This window comes from Nesoenas mayeri, assembly GCF_963082525.1.
Source record: "Nesoenas mayeri genome assembly, chromosome: 4".
NCBI classification, from domain to species: Eukaryota; Metazoa; Chordata; class Aves; order Columbiformes; family Columbidae; genus Nesoenas; species Nesoenas mayeri.
Window position 1 is genome coordinate 32967609 of NC_137540.1, and position 23220 is coordinate 32990828.

The 23220-nt window shown below is 36.6% G+C and overlaps 1 protein-coding gene across 1 annotated transcript; it reads left to right on the plus strand.

Moving 5' to 3' along the window:
- The first annotated feature begins 7619 nt into the window (after window positions 1-7619).
- On the plus strand, window positions 7620-21105 carry GUCY1A1 (guanylate cyclase 1 soluble subunit alpha 1). Its single transcript, XM_080344374.1, has 8 exons — window positions 7620-7871; window positions 10758-10819; window positions 12430-12488; window positions 13559-14268; window positions 15763-16248; window positions 16763-16906; window positions 18921-19075; window positions 20441-21105. Exons 1-8 carry the CDS (start codon window positions 7623-7625, stop codon window positions 20640-20642), a joined length of 2067 nt encoding a protein of 688 aa, XP_080200500.1. The 5' UTR covers window positions 7620-7622; the 3' UTR covers window positions 20643-21105.
- The last annotated feature ends 2115 nt before the right edge of the window (window positions 21106-23220 follow it).

The window sequence follows — 23220 nt, forward strand, 5'->3', positions numbered from 1 at the left end:
AGCCGAGGGATGCTGTTTCTGCTGTTCCTGCCTGAGCGCGTGATGGGGGGAGCAGAGAATCGGGTGCTACAGGGCTGCCCGCTGGGCTGGCTATGGAGTGTTTGCACAGATCGGCTTTGACTCACAGGAACTGAGAATATTTTTCCCACGCTATCTTCTTCTCAGCATGCCTCCCTGTTATTTGGTCCTAGCGTCAGGAAAATATTTACCCTATGAAAGTACATGTGATACTTAAAATGACAAATATATATTTTATAAGTAACATTTGGGAATCGGTCCTTCCTTTAGCTACATGCCAAAACATGGGTGTAATTAGGGTTCCTTCTGTGCCTTTAATTGAAACCAGAGATGTGGCTTCAATATAACTTTCACATCTGGAATCTGGGCTTCTCTCAGGGCTATATTTGGATCCTGGGTTTTGCTTCAGACCTTGAAATGAGTCAATCACAAAGTCAGTATCTGAAATTCAGTGATACTTTAAAACTGGGGGTTTTCCCTGTCTTCAAGAACACTGGTTTCAATATCAAGGTATAGAGCTTGTTATTACACAAATGCTAATATTTTAAACCAGCAGAAATGTCTGTCTTGTAGTGACCTTAAAATGAGACATAATAGCAGTTTTGAAGTTTACTTATTCCATGAAACTTATTTTCTGCTGATTACAATAGGGACAAGATGGAAAAGGATGTAACTTATTTTCTTCTCAGAAAACAAAGGTAATTATTTTCTTCATCTCCTGTCTTGGTAGCTGTCTAGTGTTTCAGCAATACAGATCACAATCTATTTGACACGGACCACAGAAGGAACACTTCATTGCGTTTCTCTGTTTTTTTAAAACCCTTCATAATGAAAATAGGTAGAAAGCTGAGGAAATTCCACATTATGTGGGGACAAAGCATTTCTTGTAAGCAAGGTCTAGATTTTTAGCTTACCCTAAGCAGTCACATAGGACAGTCACTGGGATGAGTTACTAAAATGTTTGGACTGTTAAAATAATAATGGATTGCTAGGACTTGTATTATTTTATCATAGTCACTTTACTACCTTGTATGTAGCTTGGTAATCACTGTGGTCCCACTAGATAATTCAGTAAGTGCTGTGGTGTGCTGTGGTATTTCCTTACTACCAAAAATATGCTGTCACTTGCAGAAAGGTTTCAAGCATACTCAGATATAGATAGCCTCAAACAGAGCTACATCTGGCAGTAAAGACACTGGAATTGGGTTTGGTCAGCACACAATGGCCATTAGTGCTTTGGAGTGAAAAATGAGAGGGCTACTCTAAAGGGCTCTGGGGTACAGACAGATCAGAACAAGGGATGAATTGTCAGGGTGGAAGTTTGGGGGAACAAGCAGAAAAGTTAATGCCTGACAAAGCGTATTCGTTTTGAGAGCTGGAGTGGAATCTGAGATTGCTGAATCTGGTAATTTCTTGGGTACCATTAAATTATTGTGAAGTTCTCTGTCAAATATCATGTTTCATCCTGATCTACAGAGATGATAACAACCTTTTCACCAGTTATTGCCTTTAGTCAAGTAAGAAAAACCAGTGCTGTAAAAGAGCCTAGAATCTTTCTGGAGAGAAAAGGTACTACTCTAGGATAAGTAAAGCTAGTATGTACACAGGGGTGGTAGTGGTTTAGGATTGAATGGTCACCTATATTAAAGATTTGCTAGAGCTCAAGTCCTTGTTTTTGCAATTTTCTTTTCATAAAGTTATATTCTTTATGCAATTAGGTCAGATAAATATTCTAATTACATTTGTGTTGTTGCTGTAGATTTAGGTATCCTATCCCTACTGTGCACTTTACCTAACATGCAAGTTACACGTGATATGGTTTTTAAACTATTCTTATGTGTTATTCTCAGTTAATGCTGAGCTACGTTAGCAAATGTATTTGCTGTGTTAACAACAGGACCAAATTACCAGAAAGGGGTAAATGAGGCATCTTCAAATTTCAGTTGATGGGTTAGTCACTGACATGGGAGGTGCTGGACAACGTCTCACTCCTCTTCAGAAGGACACATCTTTTCCAAGATGTCCTCTGTCTAAGCCAACAATTGGCACTTTTCTGTTAGGTATGACTCACTACTACTTAGAAATTTGTCAACAGGTTTGCATGGCTCCTCCAGTTACTTACATCTTGTGCTCTCCAAAGCAGCAACAGACCCAAACAAATTAAGGTTTTGAAAGTGTGTGCACTCTGAACATGTTTAAGTTAACAAAGAAGCAGCCAAAGAAAGCTTATTTATTTGTATAGGATTTAACAAGATTAATAAATACTTCAACTTCTTAAAATATTAACTTATATATTGGTGCAGACTTGAGCAATTTCCTCTGTGTATTTTAGAACCCTCCTTAAAATTCTTGGAAACTGACAAATCACCAGGGCTTTCATTTTGTTGCTACACACAACACATGAATTAGAAAAAGTGAAGTGCAGATATTGCACTTCAGATTAGTAAAATGAAATTATAGAATTTAGTTATTTTCCCTGTGTTTGTCTGCTGACAGGCACAACAGCTGAATCCATAGTCAGCTGCTACTGATAGAGTGATGGGTACTGACCTGTCTTGCTAGAAGCCCGTTGTGTTTTTCTGGTGCATAACAGAAGCAGTTCCTGCCTTGGTCTGTGCAGAGCTCTGCTGACTGGTATTAGGTGAAAACCTGTGATTTCTGAATCCCTCGGAGATCAGAGCTCAAGGGGAATCACGAGCCTCCATTTTACATAAAGACAAGTCAGAAGTTAACAGCTGCTTCTCCTGAAGCAAGGCCTCCCAGACCACACTGAACTCCTGCAGTTCACCTAACAAAGTGACATGGATGATTAAAAATAAAAAAAATATAGCATAATACCATATTCTGTCCTACTCTGAGCAGAGGAATCTGCTCATAACAAGAAAAACATATTTAATGTTGCTTCTAATTTTTGACCCATGTCCATAAAGTAAGATCATAACCCAACTTTAGCTACTGTTAACAAGTGGAATTGCTTAATTCTTATAAATGGCTGCGTTAATATTAGAGAGTTTTACTGTATGATTGATTCATTGCACTGTATTTCATGCCATTGTCAAGAAAATGTTTTAGCAGAGGAAAATATTCAGAAGCAACTAGTACAAATAAGCATGCAGGAAGGCATTTTGGCTGTAAGACAAGTATAGATGTAAATATACAATGAAATGTTTGCACAAAGCATTTTAAATTATTCTGCTTCTATGACTATACTGTGTAAAGTCATCTTAGTTTTTCTGAATGGCACAGTGCCATGTTGCATTCAGGCAGGCATTGAATAAATTGGCTGCTCATAGTTTGATCTCACAGCAGATGATTTAGTTTTAATTTTCAATTTACTTCCCAAGGTAAATATGACAGCAATTAATATGGCAGAGACGGAGAATTCACATTAAACATTGCTGCTCCCCTGAGATGAGCTCTCTCAAAGCATATTTGGAGAGAAATTAAATCCAGAAACTTTTCCCATGTTTCTTATTCTTTTATTATGAGCAGAAAATGTCTTTAAACGTTGTGAACAACGAGAGAGCTAGTGTTCCTCAATTTTAAAACACATCTGCAAATGTTTCACTTAACCTGTGATGTGTGCCATCTCCTTTATCATACCTTTTTAAGGTCCCTTATACTGCTAAAATTCCTTCTGTAAACACTACAATAGCAATTTATTATCTTTTTCCCATCAGACCTTTCAAATCACTGTCTAATTACTGTGTGAGTGAGACAGGTTTTCCTATAACATAATAGACTTCTTTCTGAATTTTACTTATATTACCACATGCAAGCTTGATGTTTTAATAAAGGAAGACCTAGTATATGCATGGGTTCTTTCAGTATTTGAGTCACGGAATTAGGTTTTCCACTTTGTTTCTTTAAAGATGTGATTCAGGGAGTCTTGTCCTTGCAGAGGTCAGGAAGAGAGTCATGAATTGCTGAGTGTTTGAAAATTGTTATGCCTATTAAGTTGACTTTAAACTGCAATATATGTTATCAAAGACCCATCCCACTTTTTTTCTGGGAAAACAAGAACTTCAGGATACTTAGCAAATAGTTCTGCAGGAAGCATTCTTTAGGAACTCTATCATCATTACTTGGAATTTAAAGATCTGTACATTAATGATATTGGTTTTGTACAACAGTGTTATTACTAGAAACATCGTGGATCTCCACTTTCCTGCAAATCAATAATGATTTTGTCATAAATAACAATTGGCAGGAGCCCAAGGTCATGTTCAGAGCAAGGGCACAGATTCCAGTCCCTGCCAGGGGAGGAAGAGGCTGAATGTGGGTGTCCTGCAGCCCAAAGGATGGCGGGCTGCATTGCAAAAAGCAGGTGCAGACCCAGTAGCTGCATGTCCAGCAGCTTTGTTGACTCAGGGACCTTTACATCTGTGCCCACTTTGCCCCTGAATAAGTCCTGGCCCATGACCATCTAGGACCGCTCCTTCCCACCTGGCAGCTTCTGGAGACTTCAGGTTTTCTAGGTGTAAAAGAATGACATCACTTCCTTCACAGACCTGATTCTACCTGCTTGGGTATTTTTCCTACCACATCAAATGTAATTTAAGTACGATACAGTATGATAGCATGGAAGTGAACCCTCAAATAATTCCAAATTATTGTCCTCCAGAAACACAGAAGTAGTTTCAGCAGCAGGAAAAAAAAGAACCAACACCAAAACTACTGGTAATTGCTGAAGGTCATCCACTTCCTTTGTTCTTGGTTAGTGCAAATACAGTAAATATTTGCTGGTATCTAGTTTAGCTATTAATTCAGTCTGATATTCTTCACAGAGAGACAGACATTTGGGTTTGTTTGTTTGTTTGTTTTTAATAGCAGCACATATAGATGCAGTATTACATTCACTGGAAGATGTTTTAAATGTTTTATTATATGTTTTTTCACAAAAATATATTTGAGGTTTTTTTCTTCCAAAATGCTAGTATACTTTGTTTAAAAAGTTCTAGTAGTGTTATTTTATAAATTCAAGTTTTATCTTGAAATGTAAGGCCCAGGTTCAGCAAAGGACATGAGTATATGTGTAAGGTCCATCAAAGCCACATTTTTTTTTTATCCTTTGACAATTATGCCTGTATACATTTATGCTACTGTTTTTCTTAACAGTTTCTTTCAGTACTGTCACTGTTTAATTGCAGGGCGACAATAAACCATGGCAGATGCTTTGTTAATCCACTTCCTTTCCTCCCCCCACCATTCCCCCTTCCTACTAAGGAAAGGCAATAGGAGGGCAAAGAGAGACAAAGAGAGAGAGGACTTGCAAGCTGGAAAAAATTAAAAATGTTTTACCAATGATACTAATAAAATAGAGAAAATAATACAAAATAAACAAAAGCAGTCTTGAATTTCCCGGCTCTGCACTGATTCAGCAGCTGCAGGGCAGGCACCCAGAAGTCCTGGGTTGGAAACCACAGCAAACCGGAACTGGATTCAAGGATGCAGGATCTGTCACCAGGCCTCAGGTCACAAGGACGGCAGACAGGGTCCTCTCCAGATTCCGGCCACAGTCGAAGAGAGCATGAGACCCTCATGATCTCCTACGTTTATATGATGTATGACATGGATGGGATGGAATACTTAATTGTTCAGTTTTTGTCACCTGTTCCGTTTGCCCCTCCTTGCAAATACAGGGTGTGCATTCTTATCAGCGACATGGCATTCCATTGCTATGTCTGGAAAAACATGTATCCAACTTCAGAAAAGTGCAGTTACTTAGAAGAACTTAGCTGAAAGGAAAATTCACTGAAAGAGAAACTGGTCTCATTTTTAACAAAACCAGGACAAGTACACAGATCAGTCTTACTTCAGAAAATGTGGTTCTTTTCTGCTTTTCTTTTTTAGTAAAGTAATACAAGGTTACATAATGGCTCCTGAATAAAAATACTTTTACATATATATATATATTTATATAACGATGATTACATTATGAAGTATTATGTGTATTTATATATTGAGAATGTGGTTCTGGCTTGAATTTTTTCGCTGCCTCATTTGCTACACAATGGTATTCAACTAAAAAAAAATAAAGCATTACTGATATACATGCAGTAGACACAAATCAGAAATATGGAATGTCATGCAAACATTCTTCAGCCACTTGTTCTTAGCACTGTGTTTATTGATTCTTAATGCTTTAATAATATTGATAGATGTCCCCTGGAAGTTGGCCTGACACCATCATTATTACAGCATGCTTTAAAAGGGCCTTTCCTGCCAAATGTACTTTTTCAGCAGCACAGAATCACAGAATCACAGCAGGTGCAGCCAAAGCAGGTTCTGCCTATTCCTCCTCTCCTCCGTGCCACTTGTGCTGGGTCTGCAGCCCCCTCTGCCACGCCATTCATTCCAGCTGTTTCAAAGGAAGCAGCTGATAACCTGTACGAGGGAATTAGTTATTTTTAACCCTGGTACAGTTGCTGTGTGACTCTAAAAGCCCTTTTAGTGTCTCAGGGGCAGAAATAAGCAGTGTGGTGTGCAGGCTGATTAAAGCCATAGTGCCTCTGAAATAAATTGTCATTGTACTGTATCTCCAGAGAGACAAGTGTGATACTTCAGCTGCTTCCAGAGTCGCCAAAAGCTCTCAAGGATTACCTTGTTGGAGTATTGTATGAGGATGAGAGGATCTGTTTCAATGAGATCCAGTCAATAGAAAATGAAGCCCTTAAGGGAAGAGCTTTTTTCACAATAAGTCTTACTGAAATAAATGTAACAAACAGGGAACAATTACTAACATTAAAATTTCAGCCCCCTTTTTAATGTGTTATTTGAAAGATACCACCTTCGAAAACATAAAAATCCCTCAGTGTTTCCAAGCAACTACATCAGCTATGTGGTCATATGCCCAGGATGCCAGTGGCTTTTCCACAAGGTGCTGACCTTTGGTCTTGGATGGTTTGCTGTTCCAAAAGTGCGAGTACTAACTTCAGTCATACATTTCTCTGTCATAAAAAGGATATCTTGGGCATCAAGTAAATCGTGATTTAATTATCCCTAACAAATCAGTATCATTGTGCCGCATCAGGTGGTTTTTAGTAGCTGCTTATGAAGAATTAAAGAAACCTTTTTATAATTTTATAATAAACCTTATTATGAAGTTTATAATAAACCTTATTATAATTTTGCTCTCTATTCTTTCAGAAACCTCATCCATCAATGTGACCAAAGATATATCAGATAAAACAACTTCTCTGCCTTAATCTCTAGAGCCCCAGTTCAGCCAAGAACTTAACCATGCACGCAGCTTTAATTACCTGAAGCACTGAAGTCAGGAGGGATTGCATGCTTAAAATGGCACATGAGGCTAAGTGATCTCCTGAGACAGATCCTAGAGAAGCCATTATTTTAATGCACATATGATCAGACTGTCATGTCACAGGAATTTGAAAGAGTACATAAATGCTTTTAATTTTTTTTTCATTTCTTCTTGTTTTGTAGGGGCACATATTTCTTCCTGTGGTGATTTATAGCTACCAATAATCTTCCACAGTGGTTGCCTTATCTACTATTCTGGCATCTTCTGCTCTTGTTAGTAAACAGAACTATTAAACACAAAGCCAAGTACTGTTAATCTGAAGAGAGACACTTCGTACAGTATGTTCTGTACAAAACTGAAAGACTTGAAGATCACAGGGGAGTGTCCTTTTTCCTTACTGCCTCAAAGTCCCATTACCGAGGACCATGACAAGGACTGCACAGAGAACAACTCTAGAGCTGCTTTGCCCATCTGCAAAGAAGTCCATGAAAAAGATGCTCACGGAAATATTCCACAAAGGAAAACAAGCAGAAGTAGAGTGTACCTGCACACATTAACTGAAAGCATCTGCAAACTACTCTTTCCTGAGGTAAATAGATACTGCATAATAATAATAATAATTTAATAGCATTTAATGATAAATATTTAAAAAAGTATTTTATACACTCCTTTAGGTGTAAGCCTTTCAAAAGTTGCTTTCACATTAAAGGTTGTGTTCTTATGTAGTTCTGCATAGTTTATATCCTCATTTCATCCTCATACAATTTTGTCACAATCAGTTTTGCATATTTTAACACCATCCCTTATTTCACTATATTTTTGCCTTGTATTTGTAACATTCCATTGATAATTTTAATTGTTCCTTTTAAATCCATGTATTTCTGTAGCAATGAGAGAAACTGTCTCATTACTTAATGATGTAAATTATGTGCTCACCTCATCACTTCACCTAACTGAATCTGTACTGCTATGTGCATTAGTCATTATCACAGAGAAATCAAAATGGCTGTTTTCACCTGTTGTGATGCTAATCTCTTTGCCATACTATTTTTAAAAACATTACTGTCTGTGTTTGCCACAAAGGTATTCTCATGTCTGCTCAACTCAACTGAAAACAGGTACAGTGCATCCACAGGGATTTGCTTGAGTGGAGATGAATACCATGGTTTGTCTCTGTAAAAGGAATATGAAAAATGCAGCTCCATAAAATTCAACACTTGGGCTTGCCTCAAAGTCTGTGGAAAGTGTGAAGTAACTGACTGGTATATATTTGGACTACAAATGGCAACTGGCCAACTCTGTATACTCAATTACAATTCTATTACTTGACATTCAGTGTACCCTACTAAATGTGCTGAAGTTTTTTTAAAACTATTTGCCAATCTGTTTTTGCAAATCTTCATCTATTACCCTTTCATTAAACCTACATTACCAATTTTTGGTAGACCCCTTTTTACCTCTGCTGCACTTAGAGAAGTCATCCCTTTAAACTGATCTTTAAATGTATAAAGGAAAGAACTTTTAACTCAAGAATGAACTGGCAAAGCAGCCTTTCTATGGTGTCATGATTGCTGTATTTCTCTTCTAGTATATAGTTGTGGGTGAGACTTTTAATGAAGTAATTGGTATTTTTTAGTTTAAAGAATAATATAAATGTATGCAGTTGCCTATTATATAATCACAATAGGCTATTTCATCAGCTAGGTCAAAAGCTTGGTAAGGTCAAGGATATTATGACCACATACCTGAGGAGCTGCTGAAGTTCAAGGTTATTGTCATTGCTACTTACAGTTACTCAAGTCATATGCTTTGGAACTTTGTCCCTGCACAGTAGTCTGTTCTCATGCTGATTTGGGGTCAAGACCTAAGCATCTTCCCAATCCCACTTATTTTCCATAGAAGGATTTTGCTTCTTTAAAAACGTATTTTTAATTGCTTAGATACTTTATAGTGCCTTACTTAACCATCATCAACTAACATCATCTTCTTTCCAATTGGAAACTCCAAAACAGGAGATCACATCATGACCTCGATTGATTCATGAACACAGTCAGTTGTGCATGGAACTCCAGGACACAGTGAATCCAGAATAACTGCTCATTAAATTTGAGATATAATGCAGTGCATGTGATTGTTTTATTTGCCTCTTTGGGTGTTTACAGAAATATAGAGAATATTACTTGGAGATAAGTAATGAATTGCATGGCATTCCACTTACTGTACCAGTTTACACACAGATGTAATTTACATCGTGTTCATATATGTGGTAGAAGAGTTTTTCAATTTAGAGTTTTGCTTGGAAACTGTTTCCAGAATATATTCCCTTTCTTCCACATGGTATTTTCTTTGCATGTCCAAACTTTCCTTTTGAAAATACAAAAAGTAAACAATGCAGTAGAAATAGCTAGTTTCTGAAAAGCAAAGAAAAAACAGATCACAACAAACCTCACAGCCAAATTCTCTCATGGTATTATAGCACTTTTCTATGACCCTGTCTCTATGGGGAGTTTGGGTTTTGAATGATCAGATACTATGTACATAAAACAGCTTTGCTGGCCCAAACAGCTTGAAATATGCATGTTTGGAAAGTGTTGTATCTATTCCAATTAGGAACTACAGAAAGGATATGGAACCATGCAATTGAGATAAATTAAGGTAAATCTTCATGATACTCTAAAAGGGTCTTTTATGACAGAATCTTTTTACAAAGGTTATTTACAGTGACTAGATTTTCATCTGGCAGATATTTGAGTTTGAAGCATACAGAGCTGAAATTCTTTTTTATAGAAATATAAAATAAATGGTTTTAACATTGTCTGGAAATGCTATAATCTTGAAAACAGAGAAGAAGGTGATCTGGAGCACAGAATGTTATCTTGATCTTTTATAGCTGCATTTGAAACTCTGTCACCTTTTGCCATTTCAACCTGGACACTTCTGAAAATTGCCCTGAAAAAAAAAAATTTACTCTTAATATTCCAATAAAAGTTACTAGCTAGAAGAGCCAGTTTTAACTGTCTTGCTGTGGGCACATTGCAGAATATAACTGGCTTTTTTGTGACATATTTTAAGGTGAAAAGATTTTTTTCTACATTTTGCATGTATGGTAGGGTGTTTTTTGGGGGGAGAATGTCTAATAACAGAAAGTTGGAATAGTTACACTTATGTCTTAGCAGCACTGTCTTTATTGCTATATGACAGCTTAGAGGTAAAGCATATCACTATGTTTAACGTGCACAACCACTGGCGCACATCAGCTAAGGGGCGTAATTACAGTGGTACTGGAGCTGAAGACATCAACATAAAGTAGACTCCAAACACAGAAATGACATGCTGTTTCTAACAACTATACCATCTTGAAAAAAGACGTTAGTTCCAATGACAGCGAAGTAGTTATTTTCTGTGTAAAAATATTACTGATAATTATATGTTCAGCAATGACATTTTAATCAACATACCGTTTTTTCCTCCCCAGTTTGAAAGACTAAATCTTGCACTTCAGAGGACACTTGCAAAACACAGAATAAAAGAAACAAGGTACGCATGCATCATGGGTTTGCAGCTAACTTCATGGCAAAAGTGTTTTGCAGGCAGCTCATAGGGATTGGGGTGTTGGCTGGGAATCAGGACTTCCGGAACCTGTTTTCAATTATCTTGTCAAATTGGTGTGTAACATTTCATGTAATGTAAGTTAATAATGATTTTGTTTATTTTAAAATATTCACAAATATTTAAATCATTCACAAAGTTAACTTCATGGTCAAATTTAGCCATTTGTGCAGGGAAACAGGCAAGGACTTTGTTTAAAATAAGCAAGTGTTTCAGAGGAAGTCAGAGACTACGCAGGCATAGATGGAAATGTAGATATGGTTGTATATGGATCAAGCCCAGTGTTTCTAAGATTCCAGGAAAAGAATTTGAAATGCAAACAATTAGTATTATTAAAAGAAAAAAAGGCTTCTGATACAACAAGGAATCGTACACTACAGATCCTGACACGCCTGTGTTTATTGGGCTCCCTTGGTTTCTGGTTGCTGTTTCTGAGGAACTCATCATAGTACTAATCCAATATTAATCATTTGAGCCTTGTAGGGATTGAGAATTTCTTAGTGTCTCATTATACATTGAAGATTCAATGTATGGAATGCATCTGAAAAAGCAAGCCCTCAGTTTAGATCTCCTTTCAAAAGTGGAGAAGAATAATGAAGTTGGAAACTACATTATCGCTCACCTTGAGAAGGTTAATTACAATGTATGTTTTAAATTATACTTGATATTCTTAAAACACTTCATATGCATTGCCTGAACCAAAGACAGCTGGTCAGATGTGCATTGCAATTGCCGACTGCCTTATTGATGTGAATATTTTCCCACTCTTTAATTTTGTGTTGCTTCCTGCAGTATTAGTTTGAAACAAAAAATTATTATGCTATTCTTAATGCAAATATAAACCAAATCTAAATGTCCGTATTGCTGTTGCATATAAACATATCTAAGGTATTTCAAGTGAAGAAATTCAGAAAGTCTGCACCATTATTGGTTATAGGGAGGTTAGTCTAAGCTGCATGTCCTCATCATTTTTGGGGCTGACATTCAGGTTGACGTTTATTGACCTCAGAGAAGTCAGAGGTCTGCAGTTTTGTGTCACAAAATCTGGATTACTACCAACAAACAAGTAATTTTGAAGTTAATAGTTGTTATTGGTATTTCCTCTCAAAACAGACATACTTTCTCACCTCTTTTGAGTTGAATCTAATGTAATTCCAATAAATGCTAGAATATAAATTCCAGTTATATTTTACAATATGTTACAAAATATAGCTATGGCTTCAAGCAAAAAAACTGAACCAAACAAAAACCAGGACTGCTGCAACCTAGGAGTTTTTAATTAGTGATAGTCTATAGCATTTGTCCTCAATCATAATCAGAACTGAGACCACTAAAACTGTAATTTATCACTAATATGCAGGATAATCTAAGATCCTACCAAGACTCTTTTTTCAATTAATGAAAAACTGCCTATTTGATCAGCAGAAATTGGTCTGTACACATTGAAGGCAGTGTAGGTGACTTCTGCTTCTTACTATTTTTAGCATGTTTATCTTGATTTTTCAGGGATTTTATTTATATTTTTATCATCTTTACAGAAAAACTGAGGATAGAGAAGATTTTGAAAAAATAATCAGTGATCATGCTAATGCAGCAGGTAATGTAAGCTTGTTTAATAATACGTATATATAAATATATAGATTAAATGTAAGTTTCATATATAAAGTAATATATGTATATATAAGTTAGGCTAGTTATAAAGAAATAATTTTCTCTATGTAAGGGATGCAGTGATGCTGACAACACAGAGCCTAAAGGTGATCTCTGCAACTGACAGTGCAGAGTGTCAAAATTTGAGCTAAAGGGCTGAGTTTATCAAGTCCGAGCTGTCATAGAATCATGCACCCCTCAGGTCAAACATCTAGAGAGACTTGTAACACACATTCAATAATAAATTACAGTTTTATACTAATGAAAAACCGTTTGATCCTTTTCATCTTCTGAAGGACTATAGTCCATCGGAAGAGAACTGCTGTAATTTGCAATACAGAACTTTGTGGCTACATCCGTAATACTAAATTAACATTTCCAGGAACTGAAATGTGGTCTTCTGTGCCCTTAAACTGTTACGCTGGTCCTGGCACACAGTTGGCCTGTGACAGATAACATTTTTCCAAATGATTCCCAGTAACAGTTGGGGAGTTGGAACATCCCCAATAGTCGGTCTGCATGCAGTTATCCTGTTAAAATGAATTCACTAGCAAAGATCTGAGCTTTTCTGTGCCACTTGGCCTCAGTACCGTGGAATACTCCTAGGGTCATTTAAATTATTGTATCAGGCATAGTACGTATATCTGCACATGTGCACAGATCCTTTTTCATTCTTATTTTAATTTTTTAAATTCTTATTTTATTTCTTTATATCAAGCTAAGGGAATCAGCTTAAACTCTGTGCCAAAACCTACATGCATTTTGTCTACATCTCTAAAAAGAACACTGGATGTTGGATCTTTCCAAACCGCAACTTATTGTCTCCCTGTTTTCCAGGAACCACAAGTTTGTCTTTTGTAACAGCAGGACTCCTAAATGGAGGACCCTCAGGTGTCAGTGCTGGATCAAGGAAGGATATTGCTAATTATTTGATTTGGTCTAGCGTGAAAAAGATGGAGGTTAGCCTATGATTAAGCATGATGCATGCAGCTCTGACTAAAATGTGATTCCATGCAGGTGTTCCTGTGGAGTCTTTACGGGAATCCCTTGGTGAAGAGCTATTCAAAATATGCTATGAAGAGGATGAACACATATTAGGGGTTATTGGAGGAACCCTTAAGGACTTCTTGAACAGTTTCACTACTCTGCTGAAGCAGAGTGGCCACAGCCAGGAAGCAGGAAAAAAGGACAGACTTGAAGATGCCTCCATATTATGCCTGGAGAAAGATCAGGACTTCTTAAATGTGTATTATTTCTTTCCTAAGAAAATCACGAGTCTTATTCTGTCCGGTATTATTAAAGCAGCAGCTCATATTTTGTATGAAACTGAGGTGGAAGTGATGCTCATGCCTCCTTGTTTCCATAATGACTGCACTGAGTTTGCTAATCAGCCTTATTTGCTGTATTCTATACAAGTCAAAAGTGCAAAACCTTCCTTATCGCCATGTAAACCACAGTCTTCACTTGTGATTCCTGCCTCTATGTTCTGTAAGACTTTCCCATTTCATTTTATGTTTGACAAGGATATGTCAGTTCTTCAAATTGGAAATGGGATAAGAAGACTTTTGACCAGGAGAGAATTTCAAGCTAAGCCAAATTTTGAAGAGTATTTTGAAATTCTTACCCCCAAAGTAAGCTGCACTTTTAGTGGAATAATGACCATGCTAAATATGCAGTTTACGGTACGAGTCAGAAGATGGGATAATACTGATATGAAATCATCCATGGTAAGAGACTTTTTATAGCTATTATTTCTGTGAGAAAATTGTTTTCCTAAGACAGTTAAAATAGCCACAAAACATGGTGCATTTTGCATTGTCTACCTCTCAACATCTAATAGAACTGAACAGTAATGATTTATTGAGGGCACTCTAATGTAATTCAGATTCTGAAGCCAATATTCATTCAAAACTCTGCTTTAGGACTTTAGCACAAGTAAAATCCTACTGTTAATTCGATATTTAAAAAAAAAAAAAAGCAACAACGAAATATTGAGATAAACTCAATAAATTAAGACAAAGCCAATGACATGCCGTGCTGCTCAGAATAAGGGCATCTCCAACACAGAGATAAGGGCAGGGAAAGCTTTACTAAAATGTCCCTCAGTCATCTGGAAACAGCAGCTCTAGGATTTGGGGAATGAAGCAGACATTTCCTGTGCTCATTCAGCCTTTGGTATCTTTGGTATTTTGGTATCTTTGATATTCTGATGTTTTCATCGGATGCAGTTGCCAAACGTGTCAGTTTCAGCTGACGGGATTTCTTACTATCTTTGCTGAAGCTGGGTCTGTGGCAGGTGACCTAGGTCAGTAAAAAACATCAAATATTCAATGACTGCTTTTATTCATCACGGGCCCTACCTGAATTCCAGCATATATATGCCTGAGCCCTCCAGGATGAATTAGCAGTTCAGACTCAACACTCCAAGAACAGCGATAAGGGTTACACCCTTTGAAGAGGGAAAATATGTAGCACTGATTAGCTGCTTCATCTCGGATCTGTTTCTGCACTAGGCAAGAGTTCAGTGATTACAGGGGATGGTAGACTCTGCTTTGCTTTTGCATGTACTTACATATGCAAATGTCTATTAGCAAGTAACAGGTTTTCTTCAAAAAATGGTCTTTCAAAGCAATGTTAAGAGGAACTCTGCAGCACCTTGCACATTACACTGCTGGATATAGAAGGGACATAAAAACACTTTACACAAGATATTTCACCTTTTTAGATCATTAAAATGGGATATTTCTGCCATTTATGTCTTTAATTTTAAGTTGCAGGGAGTACTGAACATCCTGTGATAAAATTGAAGCAGATATTCTCACTTTATCTTACAAAGTGGTGCATGACCTAAACACTAGCGTTATTAGCAGAAATTCATAGGCCACTGTAGTCAGTGACATTTTATTAACAGATGAAAATGCACAGAATTCTTCTTTTTGTTTTTATTTTCTTCCTAAGCGAAAACTGGTGCTAATAATCAAAAATAATTAAGTGTTTATCCTTAAGCTGTTGTCTAACTTTTGTACCAGAAGGCTCAAGCAGAGTAAACTTATTTGATGGCTTTATGATTTAGCACCCCATGTTTTCTCTTAAGCAACTAAATGAAAATGTAAGGACATGTCTGATTTTCCTACCTTTCAGCAAAATGTATTTCCTCTAAAACTTCTTGCTTCTAAACCATGCATGTTTTGCATCAATTCTTGTTTCTTTAACTGTTGCAGGTAATGGATCTTAAAGGCCAAATGATTTATATCTTTGAGTCCAGTGCCATCCTGTTCTTGGGATCTCCTTGTGTGGATAGACTGGAAGATTTCACAGGACGTGGACTGTACCTCTCAGATATTCCCATTCACAATGCATTGAGAGATGTTGTTCTGATAGGAGAGCAGGCCCGAGCTCAGGATGGACTGAAGAAGAGGTTAGGAAAGCTAAAAGCAACCCTTGAGCAAGCCCATCAAGCACTTGAAGAAGAAAAGAAGAAGACCGTAGATCTTTTGTTTTCCATTTTTCCTGGAGAGGTTGCTCAGCAGCTGTGGCAGGGACAAGTTGTGCAAGCCAAGAAATTTAATAATGTCACAATGCTTTTCTCTGACATTGTTGGATTCACTGCCATCTGTTCCCAATGCTCACCTATGCAGGTTATCACCATGCTTAATGAGCTTTATACTCGCTTTGATTACCAATGTGGAGAGCTAGATGTCTACAAGGTACACAATTTATTGCATTTCTGTGGGGTTCTGGGTCAGGAAAATAAATGAAGACTAAACGGGACAGAGGATAATAGAAGTCAAAAAATTATTTTGCCCCAAACTTTCATTATAAGAACAACATATTAAGATAAATCACAAAACAAACAAACAAAAATCAACATAATCAGCTGTTCATGCAGCCATGAGAGAAATGCATCAAAACTTAACAGCTAATTTAAAAAATTAATTTCAATGACAATGCTATGAATCTGGAATAAATAGGTGTTTAATGTAGCTATGGGTGCAAGTGAGCAAGGAAAAGTATTTTAGCATCATGCCAAGCAGTAAATACAAGTTGTACAGTTTTTCCTTTTGAATGATACTGCAGAATTTAGCCCAGGACTTCAATAATTGAGCAGGACAAATAAGACTTAGTCAATATATAGGTGCAATTCTTGGTGAAATCACAAACTATTCTTTTTCATGTCAAATTGCCTAACAATAAGGCCTGTAACAAATATGCCTGTTTTAGGTTGAGACTATTGGAGATGCCTACTGTGTCGCTGGAGGTTTACACAAAGAAAGTGAAACACATGCTGTTCAAATAGCATTGATGGCCCTGAAGATGATGGAGCTGTCAGATGAGGTGGTGTCTCCCCATGGAGAGCCTATCAAGGTCATATATTTTATTGCATTTTACATGGCTAAAGTGGCATTTTTGTTTGTTTAGTTGCTTTTGGGGTTTTTGTCTCAAGGAAATTTCACATAATTGTATTAACTCAGAGAAGCTGGAGATTCAAATATGTGCAGCTGGAGAACAGTTCTGTGAATGAGAGTTTTGTGAAGAGGTAACAATGAAACAGAGATCTGAAAATCAATCCAAAATACTTGAATGCAGTGAAATCAATAGGTACGCACTGACGAGCTGCAGTTTTTGTCTCAGTAGCACTAAATTTGTCAGTGGCATGGAATATTGTTACTGTTTTTTAATGAGGAGACTAATCCTGTCTCAAAATTAGACCCAGTGAGAACATCTAAATCTTTTTAGGTAACAGGTATAAATATGATTTATCAAAGATATGTTCTGATTGCAGTAATCCTCACATCCTTAAAGGATTCTGTTGCTGTTCTTGTTTTATAGTCAGATTCTGAACCACTACCATAAGACAATGGTGTTAATGCTGTCAATGCAATTGTTAGATTCAGTGGTAGTTATATTTATGGGTTCCTTTTGATGAGGACTGACACATGTACTGAATTTTTCATGTAGGTTTACCTCTCACTGAGGGAAAAGAAAAGGCATGCGTGCATGACAAATGATGTGGGCCCTCTGCTAAGTTCAAATGCCCTGGAATGGGGTTCTATTATTTTTAAAACAGGTGTCTCTGTTCATGATGTCTTTCATTTGTTTGTTTTTAACATTTATCTATTCCTTTGTTCCTTTAGAAAACTTCAGGCTTCTTTGATTTTAGATTAAGGAGTATTTGTGTTCCAAGACAGAGAAAATGGTTATTAAGAGGACTACATTTCACATTTATCACAGAGAACAGCAGTATTATATTGTAAATAAATGCTGTTCTCTTTGTATTCACAATATCAAATTAAATTACACTTCAAAAATCTGGAAACACCTTGACAATATTATAACATGTTTATAATTTCCACACAAATGCTACCTCTATGATTTTGAATGAGGAATGCCACTACATTTTTTAAAGTAATATTAAAATAGGGATAAAAAATTGCAGAAACTTCTTAGAAGAAAACTGAATTTTCCTACTTTTAATGAAAGCATTCATCTATTTTAATGAAATGTTCATGAAAGCACTGGCTGTTTTGCAAAGCAGCAAACATGTCACACACCCTACTGTCATTTTCTATATGAATTGTCAAAGAAAAAAGCATGACTGCAAACTGCATATTTTAAATCAGACTTTTATTTCGATGTACATAATTCAGCCATCTTTGCTGCGTGGGTGGATTTTGCTTTTGTTGCAGGGTTTTCTGCTTTTCCACCCAACGTTAGAAATTGTGGCTTCTTCATAATGAGATTATGTTCTCTAGATACGTATAGAGTAGCACACATAGTAGATAAGCAAGCTTTCCGATATCATGCCAGAGTGCTACTCAGAAGAAAATGTCTATGTATGTATAATGCACATAAGAGAAAGCACACATGCCAAAGAAAAAGGAACACAGAATGGAGCACCAGCTAAGCAAAACTCAGAAATCTCAGTATGAGTTATAAAGAAGAGGTATCAAAATGTGTCGGTTGCTGTATTAATTATCTGTACTCTGGGCTTGGGATTTTACTCTATGTGCAACCTTGTCAATAGAGTTTAGTTGGAACTGTGTCACGTAATTCCTCCCAGGAAAGTATCCAAGTGTCATAGTAACTTCTGCTGATGTTTCAGATTAATTTACTGCTGCAGAGTCCAGTGTTACCATAGTCATATCAGATGAAGATCTACTTACTATAAATGCAAGGCAAGGTAAACTTCAGCTGGTTTGCTCTCCACGAGCGGTGATGACAATACAGATATTTTAAGGAAACTGTACTAACTCAGTTTATATTAGTAGGTCATTATTTCTTTCTTTTTTTTTTTTTTTTAATAGAGGAATAATTTATAAAACTGACTTTAACCATTAATTTATACCTAATAATGCTGTTTTCTGTCTTTTATTTAAAGATGCGTATTGGCCTTCATTCTGGATCTGTCTTTGCTGGAGTTGTTGGGGTTAAAATGCCTCGTTATTGCCTTTTTGGAAATAACGTAACCCTTGCCAATAAATTTGAATCTTGCAGTGTACCTAGGAAAATAAATGTCAGCCCAACAACTTACAGGTACAGTGCCTCATATCTGTAAAATGTCCACCTGAAGTAGTTACTGTAGTAGTTCATTATCCTCCAGTTTGTTTTTTTTTTTCCTCTGAAATTCTGCTGTTTGTTTTCCTTTTTCTCTTTTTATCTGATTGCTCACGAATGCATCATGGTTATTTTTAGTCAGAATGCAACGAGCAGCAGCAAGAAAAGGGTAGAAACAGAAGAGCTGATATTCATTTTCAGATGTCACATTTGGGACAATTTGGCTTCTTACCTTGCGGCTATACACCTCCTGCTTTTTTTTATTTTATTTTTTTTTTAACTTCTTCTCTAATATAGTTGGCTCCTCTTTGAGCTATGTGGCTTTCAGTATGAACTGGATGCCAGGCTGGCTGTAGGTGCCCTTCAAAGTAATAACCTAACTGAATAATTGTGAAGCATCACCCTACACACCCTTACTCTCGTTGGCTTCGGGAAGATGAATAGGTTGCAATGAATCAACCACACCAGTGTTAAGTTGTACAGGTCTTGATCCCAACTCAGTTTAAACCTTTTAGTATGGAACTTAGGCTATACTGTTTATCCATTCAAATCGGGCATTTTTAGTAATGTGTACTGTGTGATTATGTGTGCTCTCCCATGTGAAATACAGTGTCTTTGTCCTCCCAATCTCATACTCTCTTATTGTTATCTCTTTAATATTGCTTAAAAATAACCTTGCAACATGTTCATGGCCAAGTAATAGCGTCTTATAGGTGCCAGGCAAAATAATAGGAAACTGTTTTGAATTTGAAGGTAACAGCAGTCTACAGCTGAACTCCAGGTCCAAGTCTGGATTTTATACCACTGACCTCATAGAGACAATTGTTTCTTCTAGAAATTCTCCCTATAGATTAGCAACCTGTGTTTCAGATATAGAAGACCACTGGGTTTATTGGACCCATGTGTGAAAAAAACCAGAATTATTAGAATATTAGAATTGGTAAAAGGATCTGAATAGTTTAGTTAACAAGCTTTTCAGTATTTACTTAGTTGAAACATTAATTGTAGTGCCAGTTTCATGTGCACATCTGAGACAGCTTTCAGTACTAAATAATTTTTGAAAATATTTACAACAAACATAGCACCTACATGCAGACCACTGACAAAATAAAAAAAGAGAAGCATTACTCCTGTTCATGCTGGTGCACAAGTTAATAGGTTATCAGGGTTACCAAATAAACAGTATTATCTTATATTTTCAGTAAATAACATATAAATACTAAATTAGATTCTGCCTGGCTACATTCTGCTCTGCTGTACATGAAGAATTATCAAATGTCTGCACTTGTAGTGACAACCAGTGACTGATTCATTTTTAATCAAGATGATTCGTTTTTGTTCTAGGTTGTTAAAGGAGTATCCAGGTTTTGTTTTCACACCTCGCTCAAGAGAAGAACTTCCACCAAATTTTCCAAGTGATATCCCTGGAATTTGCTATTTTCTGGATGCTTATATTCAAGGAACAAACTCACAGACTTGGTTTCAAAAGAGAGATTTGGGAGATGGCAATGCCAATTTTTTCGGTGAGGAAACAGGAATAGACTAAATTGTACATTCACAAGTGTATAAAATAAATTTATAAATATTTTGATTTTTTTTGTATAAATTGAAAATTTTTAAACATGTACGAAACATGAAAGCACTTTAGATTGTGATCACCTGAAAGCCAGTATTAAAATTTCAGGAAGTATGTCACTGACTACTTTTTATTTTTCTTTTGCGTAAGAAACATAGTCACTAAAATAATATTGCAACTTCACTGTTGAAAATGCTACTAAAGACTACATTTTCCCTGTGGTAATTTGTAAGTGCTATGTAACAACCTTCTCAGTTCTCTCTGTGCTGAGAATTCTAGATGTTGTACATGCAATGTGTCAGGAAATGCGATGTGCCAGTGATGCAGCCACATGCAGTGTTGTGAGCTGGTGCTTACCCATGACTATTAAAAATCTTTTTTCTTAGTGATTCCATAAGAAAATATCCATTAAAATATTGTCATTGCTATCACATACTCCTTCCAAGTGCATCATTTGGGCCACATCCTAGAAGCTGCTGACCATCTTCTAACACTGACTGGAGTCCATGTGTTGAAGGTGCTCAGCATCTTCTGGATCAGGCTGCTGATTGTAGCTAATACACATAGCAGAGTTTGCTGCTTACTGTTTCATGAACTTTGCGTGTATAAAATGAATATAGATTAAAACACTGTATAATCACAATCTGAAGTCTCTGTAATGATCAAATAATACTTTAGTTCTTGGTTTTTTTAAAATACAAGAAATAATAATGCCCACTTGCTATTATGTATTAAGGCAATAAATGTTTTCTTTTTGTCGTCAATTACATTTGAAATGTTTTAAAAGAAGTGTAATAAAACATGCTTTGGAGTGTTTGCTTAGAAAGGAAATTCCAGTCAGAGTGTATAAAATGGAACAGAAGCACACCAGTTTAAAGCTCTGAACCTTATTCAAGGACGGCAATGTGGGTATGGCATGTTATTGAAATACCTATGGTATATTCACTTTAAAGTTGCCAGGGGAATATACAGGTGAACACAAATGCTATAAAACATATGAACACTTATACAAAGCATTAATATTACTACAGTACAAGCTTTTCTATTGTGGAGAGTGGAGACCTCTCAAGTGTCTGCCTCTGGAACTGGCAGAACAGGGTTAGTTACAAGTCCCAAGTTTAGGATTCTGCCTCTCCAAGTAGCAGATCCATCTGCACAGAAATGCCTCTGTGCTGCAGTTTGATCCTGGCTGCAGGCTGTGGAGCTGCACTGCTTTCACATACAAATATTTCCAGTAGTATCAAATCCTATTAGTTATTATTCAAACTTATTGACCTCTTGACTTTTGGCCTGTCAACCCATAAGTCTTTCTTCAAGCCACTTGCCACTGAATCATGTATTACTCCCTGAATATTTACAGAGAGCAATTACATTACATTAAGATGCCGTTCTGTTCATTTTCTGAACCTAACTGGTTCATTCTGAAGCCGCTACGCTGTTTTATCCTACTCATACAGAGCAGGTACCATCAGAACCTTGAGAAAAATCCTGTAAGAGACTAGCACTTAGAACATTTTGAATGCGTATTTTAATTAATGCTGCAAGCAGCATTTGAACAAAACTTGAAACATTGAACCCTGCTGTTCCTTGAGGTCTCCTGTATCCATCCAAGATGCTTAGAAATAATTCTGTGACACAAAGATGGAATCTGAAAGTCTCCCTATATATTATATATACACCTATCTCTTGCACATGCCATATATATGTATGCACATATATAAGCATATGAACTTGTAACATTTTTTACAGCAGTGTTTCAAGGAAACAAGAACTCTGCAAGTCTTGGCTACTGCTCTTTATGATTTTGATCAGAAAATTCTGTTCTATTGGCATAAATACCCAGGGGCTAGAAGCAGTCCCACGTGCATGCTCCTGAATTTAAAAATGAGTATTTGACTACTGACTTTTCAGTAGGCTCATGATATTGAGCCAGTAATGACTAAAGTCAGTAGGAATCTGTACATCCCTTTCATCTGTTGAATGTTGAAAAACAAAAGGACTTTTGAATAAAAAGGATTTCTTTCTCCGTATCTACCGAATGGGAGGGCCTCTTGGGAGTGAATGTCCTTTTGTCCCTAGAAAAGAACTATTGCCGAACTGGTTGATTCTCAAAGCCAGATTTCATGTAAGTCTGTAATTCAGTAGGATGTTCCTCATGGCAGTTCCTGACACCTTCCTGAGTGTATCTCTGTAAAATAAAATGTGCTGTAGGCCAAAGTTCTTATTACAGATCAAATTAATCTTCCAACATTACTTTTTATAACTCTCTTTTTTTAATACACCCCAGGCTACATTACCTAGGATAGAATTGCTGTAGAATTAATTTTATTTCACTAACTTTTTTTCTGAAAAGTTCAAAACATTCCCATGTCTTCTTCAGCCTTAGTTCATGGAAGTATCCTGATAAGGCATTTGAGTGTACATAGGAAGCAATATGTTTGAATCTCAGTAAAGTAAATAGGATTTAGGCACGTATTTAAGCCAGTGATTCAATAAAGTGCTTTAAAATGTACTTGTGTTCAGACTTGTTCTGCAAAAAAACCCCACA